Here is a 6,000-nt window from a genome sequence, read left to right on the forward strand (position 1 = left end):
CCAGAGTTCAGGCCCCACGACCGGACCCCCCCCAAAAAACAAAAACATTACTTAAGGAAGGTGGTCAGGACACAGTAGGGGTGGAAAAGTGAGGAAACATGTTAGTCACAGCACAGTGGTGGGGAGATGTGCCCCAGAGAGGCAGACACATTTTGGGAGGTGATTAAAGATAGATGGAGGAATTCTCCTTAGAAAAACAAGGAAAGGCACATGGAGTAGATGGACTTTTGACCTGTGCCAGTTAGGAGGAAGGGATAAAACCAGGATTCAGTTATTTTTGCCATCATTCATGTAAAACTCTAATGTTAATCTACATGTTGTTATTCTTTTTTTTTTTTTTTTTGGGTGGGTCATGGTGCTTGAACTCTGAGCCTGGGTGCTGTCCTTGAGCTCTTCAGTTCAAGGAGAGTGCTCTACCACTTGAGCCACAGCTCCACTTCTGGTTTTCTGGTAGCTAATTGGAAATAAGAGTCTCACTGACTTTCCTGCCCTGGCTGGCTGTGAACCACAATCCTCAGATCTCAGCTTCTAGAGTTGCTATGATTACAGGTGTGAGCCACCAGCGCCCGTGTGTCGATGATCAATAGCGACATGGTTGCTATTTTACGTGGACAGTAATACACTCCATCACGTTCTTCTTTCTAGAGCATACCCTTGGACTTTGCCCTGCCCTGCCCTGCCCTGCCCTGCCCTGCCCTGCCCTTCCGTCTCTTTTTCTTTTTGTATTTGGGGTTGAATCCCAGGGCCTTCCCCATGTTAACCAAGCATTCTACTACTTGAACCATGCCCCCAGCCCCTTTGTTTGTATTTTGGTTTTTTGAGATGGGACCTTGCTAACTTTTTCCAGGGTAGTCTCAAAATTGTATTCCTCATACTCCTGGCCTCCAAAATAGCTGGTAGACATGTTCACCAGACCAGGCCAATTTCTAATCTTTGAATTCCATTTTTAATTCAGTATTAGAACAGCGTATGTGACTGTACAAACCTTAGTCTCAATAATAGCTACCAAACAAACCTGACATCACCTGTCAAGCATTGAAAATGTATATGAAGTCATTTTGTTTTCACAAACAAGCCAACACCTTTATTGTCCTGTTTTTACTTTGTCATAATGGAAGCAGAGAGGAGTTAAGTAACTTGCTCAAGGCTACAGAGTAAATGTCATGTGTCTTCAGTGGTCATTGTCAGCAAAGTGCTGTACTTCTATTTTATTTTTTTACTATTATGTATATACTTGGCTAGGATGGGCAAATCATTAGAGAAAAATCCTCACAGGATGGACTCTCTTTGACTTCACCTTTCACTTTTCTAAAGAAAGAAATTGCAGGTTGTCATTTCAGAGTAGGGCCTAGGTACTGAATACTGGCTCTGGATACTTTAAGAAGTTTAAAGTGTCACTAGCAACCATCATCACAGATATCCACTATATGCAACAGACTTCTCTGGGCATAGTGATTGTGTTTTCTTGGGAGCTGAGAGAATACTGTCAGTCTGTGAGAAGTTTTAAGGCTCAAATGCCAGTAAGTGTATACAGGATTGGAATATAAAATAAGTAGATTCTAGCAGAATCTAGTGGTAGGTCAGCCTTGGTTTGATTCCTAATGCTCTTTCTTTTCTTTCCTCTTTTCCTTTTCTCTCCTCTTCTTTCTTTTCCTCTTCTCTCCTCTTTTCTGTGCTGATATTAGGGCTTGAAATTAGTGCCTGGGTGCTATCCCTTAGCTTTTTCACTCAACACTGGTGCTCTACCACTTGAACCATACCTTTACATTGCTGCTTAATTGGAGATGATAGTGTCACAAACTTTCCTGCCTGGGCTGCCTTTGAACTGTGATGCTCAGATTTTAGCCTCCTGAGTATCCAGGATTACAGGCATGGGCCAATAGGTCCTGGCTCTAATGCTTTATTTTTAAATTTAAATAGGTCAATTTATTTCCAAAGATGTTTTTATTCTCTTTCTTCCTGACACTTCTATAAATTGGTTCATCCTGTTGATAATGATTGGGATAAATAATTTTCCTAAGCATTTGAAGTCTCTCCTTTTAGTAGGTTTTGAGTTTCCACTTTTGATCTAAAAGTTTTTGAAATAAGGTCCTAGCTAATTTTCTCTTCTTGGCAGACATAAGGAGAGGAAATAACTTTTGCTATGATACTTTCAGGATCAGAACTAGATTAACTTTTTCAAAGCACAGAGTCATACCATTAGCTTTTTTTTTTCTCTCAAGATGAAAGTCTGTTCTCGTTATTCTGTTCTTATTAAAATGCTGCTCACTGGGAATGCTTATTTTGAGATCTAGCATTAAAATTTGCTCATAATTTCTACAAATATGGAAAACTTGTTGGAGAATATTTACCATCTTTCTTGTGGATCGCTTCCTGTCTGCTATGTAATATTGTTGTAAATCATGGACACATGGAAGGAAGAAACACTTAGGTGATTGTCTTACTCTGGAAAAGAAGCTACTTCCTAAAGAAGAGGGAGTTCTTTTTTCTTTTTTTTTTTTTTTTTTTTTCCTTTTTCATGGCCACAGAGCAAAGCAAACACTCACCCTGGTTTCCTGTCGGTCATTTCCTCTCTGCTGATCCTGATCTGAAGCCAGGGCAAAGGAAGAGAAATCCTCTCTCCAACTCTCAAATCTCTGTTAACTCACTGTGCCCATGACTAAGTTTAAAATCATATAAAACCTAAGCTGCTGCAAGCTTCTAGAATTTCACGAATGTACAGATGAGAAGTGCGGTAAGACTGTTTTTAGAAATTAAAAAGAAAAAGTCAAAATCAAAATGAGGAAATTTTGATGATGCGAATTTCCAGTCTTGGGAACCTTGAGAACACTCAAAAGCCCCAAATCCATGGGAGGAATTAAATTGTGACTGTTGCGTTTTAAAATATTTTAGGCTCCAGTTGTCTTTTGGGGACACACATTAAAACCATTTTATTTGTATCTGTGCTTAAAAAAAAAAGAACTTAGCAATTGGAAATCATTTCTTTAAATCCAAGATACAGATTTCCTAATTGATACTTTAAACCTTTTAAACATTTCTTTTTTCCCCAACCACAACTCCAGGAAAATCAAAGTACAGCATTTTGGCATCAAGTACTATAGAAAAAAGAGGGTTTTGCTTTTTGATCATAATACTTGTTCTGAATAACCATCACTTTTATTGATTCAGAATGGCATGAGGTGAGAAGACAAAAATGTAGCAAGAAAAGGTCTTTCACTAGTGTGTCTAGTAGGAATATAGTTTTTTTTTTTTTTTTCTGGTGACACGATCCCAGTACATTGAAAAATATATTCACCCTATAAAAGTTAATGAACCTTGAGGCAAATGTGAAGTAAAACTTCTGGTCCCCAAAGTCTAAAGGCAGTGTAGGGAGGCTAATTTTCCCCAGGATTCTTCACTTATTTAAGTGGATCCCATACAAACAGAGGAATGAATTTTCCTCATAGTCCCAGCAAAACCTTCGGTTGTATATTGTCCCAAACCACGAAGGACCTGCCAGGGCGCCCCCACCCACCCCACCCACCCCGTGCTGACTTTCCAGCCACCAAGTCAGGACCCTATGATGGACAGGGAGGAGGGTGGGGGGTCGTCTCCCACACTTTGCCCCAGGACAGCGAGAGAGGTTCCCGCTTTTTTTTTTCTTACCTGCGTAGTGGTCAAACACGGTGGGCACGTACTCCTCCGGGAAGGCGTCGTTGGCGTAGCTCATCAGCAAGCAAGTTTTGCCCACCGCTCCGTCGCCCACCACCACGCACTTCAGCATCTTCTTCTCAGCACCTCCTGCACGGCCGCTGCAGCTGCCCTGGCTGCCCTCTGGGCGGCTCATGCTTGGGGTTCGGGGGCTGCTGGGGTTTCCAGAGCGCGTGGAGCGCCGGCTGCACGCCGCCCGCCTTCCCTACCTGGCGGCCCGCAGGCGCATGGCGGGGCGCAGGGCCGCGCGGGCTCACCGCACCGCAAAGCAAAGCATCCTCGGGGGAGCGAGTGAGCACAAGAAATCGCAGCGCAGTTCCTGCTCGCTAAGTCGACGCGAGGCACGGAAACCTTCCTGTCCACAAACTTCTAGTAGTCTGGCAGTCTGGTCATTTCAGGAGTCCCCCCCTGCGCCCCGCCTTCTGCGCTTCCTCTCGGGCTCTCCAGCCCCGTGGAGGGCACATTGGTGGGACTTCCTCGGACTCGGCTCTGTTTTCCCCCTCCCGTCGGACATGGAAGGAAGCTGGGCTTTTTCATGGAGTTTCCCCCTAGCTTCCTCCAGCACGCCCGAGTGTCAGGAAATCATGGGTTTCCTGCTGCATTCCATATTAGGACCCGTGGGCTGGGAAGGGCTGCGCCCCTGGAGCGCTGTGTGTGCGTGTGCGTGTGTGTGTGTGTGTGTGTGTGTGTGTGTGTGTGTGTGTGTGTGTGTGTGTACACTTCTGGGGGAGCCGTGCCAGCACTGGGAGAGCTCTCGGGGCCCGCTGCACACTCCAGCCTGCAGACTTGCTGTGCCTGGTGCGCTCGGCTGGCACGGCCGGTGTGCGCGCAGGGAGCTGGCTGGGCAGGGGCGGGTGGGGAAGGGCAAGAAGCCGGGCAGTGCAGCACCCTGGGGGGAGGGGAGAGGGGGGAGGAGGAGGGGGAGGGCTGGCCCGAGCTGAGCCGGAGAGCCACGCCAGGGTTACAGGATAACAGATGACATCACCCCTCACTGAGTCACCCGTTGAAAGCTCTGCCAGTGAGAAAGGGATTTTTCCCCCTCCCTTTCTTTACAGGAGACACCCTGTGGTGTTCTTTTCTAGAACCCCAGCTAAACCAGGTGCTGGTGGCTCATGCCTGTGAATTGACTCAGGAGGTTGATGGAGGAGGATCCAGGTTCAAAGCCAGCCTGGGCAGGCACATCCATGAGACTCTTATTTCCGATTAACCACCCAAAAAGCTGGAAGTGGACGTGTGGCTCAAGTGGTAGGGCGCTAGCCTTGAGTGAACAAAGTAAGGGACAGTGTCCAGGCAGTGCAAGTCCCAGTAGGATGGGGGGGGGGAGGGGAGAAGGAAAGGGAGGGGAAGGAGGAGGTCTTCCAGAGTTATGTGGCACCAAAGTACACATTTTGCAGAGGCCCTATACAGGATCATAACTATAGCTGTCACACAGCATAATGCTCAGACAGGTGTCCCACACAGAAACGTGCCTCTGGTTGTAGCGTAGAAGAAATCAATCAGACATGGACACTGGAAGTTTCCTGTTAGTAAACACATCGGTGTTGGCACAGACTTAACACCGTTGGAAATGAGAGGGCTGCTTGGTTTGCTTAAGGTGCCTAGTGCTGGTTTTGCTTAGATGTTTTCCTTTTTTTACTGAGGCCTCTTCCCTTGGGTCAGCCTGCCCCCCTTCAATTACAAAGGAGCCATTGGCAGCTAGTTTATTTATCTGTTGGGACCCTTAAAGCGAAGCCTCTTTGAAGTGGTGCATGTGATTAATGTACTTGATCTTGGAAAAGAAGTGGAGCTCTGCAAATGATTTTGACCCAAGGATCAACATGGGTCCTTTTTATTCTTTGAGATTTTGAAGAGTTCAGATTATCCATATTCTTTGGGAAGTTTTTTTTTTTTTTTTTGGAGGGGCAGGGGATGGGAGAAAAAGACTTTTAGTCAGTAATTATTAATAACATCTACATATATACATGCTACCATATAATAATGATAGCTCTTTTGTTTTTTTTTTTTTTTGGGTCAGTCATGGGACTTGAACTTTGGGCCTGGGCACTGCCCCTCAGCTCTTCAGCTCAAGGTGAGCACTCGACTTCTTGAACCACAGAGCCACTTCGGTTTTCTGAGTGGTTTATTGGAGATAAAAGTCTCACAGACCTTCCTGCCCCTGCTAGCTTTGAACCGTGATCCTCAGATCTTAGCCTCCTGAGTATCTAGGATTACAGGTGTGAGCCACCATGCCTGGCTCAAATTTCTTTTGTTTTGGAAAAATTAGAATAGCATTTGCTATAATTATGCCTCAACATTTCTTTCTAATGAAAG

The 6,000-nt window shown here is 45.4% G+C and overlaps 1 protein-coding gene across 3 annotated transcripts in view; it reads right to left on the reverse strand.

The window, feature by feature from the left end:
* Positions 1-4,324, reverse strand: part of Rhoj (ras homolog family member J) — a 95,678-nt gene extending 91,354 nt beyond the window's left edge. Inside the window, exon 1 of one of the 3 annotated variants that reach the window (XM_070032092.1) lies at positions 3,646-4,324. In XM_070032092.1, the coding sequence (XP_069888193.1) occupies positions 3,646-3,826 (181 nt within the window). In that variant the 5' untranslated portion in view covers positions 3,827-4,324. The remainder of the gene's footprint in view (positions 1-3,645) is intronic. The other 2 variants (XM_070032073.1, XM_070032083.1) reach the window with 2 other exon arrangements.
* Between the last annotated feature and the right edge of the window lie 1,676 nt (positions 4,325-6,000).

Source organism: Dipodomys merriami, unplaced genomic scaffold (assembly GCF_024711535.1).
Source record: "Dipodomys merriami isolate MVZ:Mamm:240054 unplaced genomic scaffold, mDipMer1.0.p SCAF_1, whole genome shotgun sequence".
In the NCBI taxonomy this organism is placed as follows: Eukaryota; Metazoa; Chordata; class Mammalia; order Rodentia; family Heteromyidae; genus Dipodomys; species Dipodomys merriami.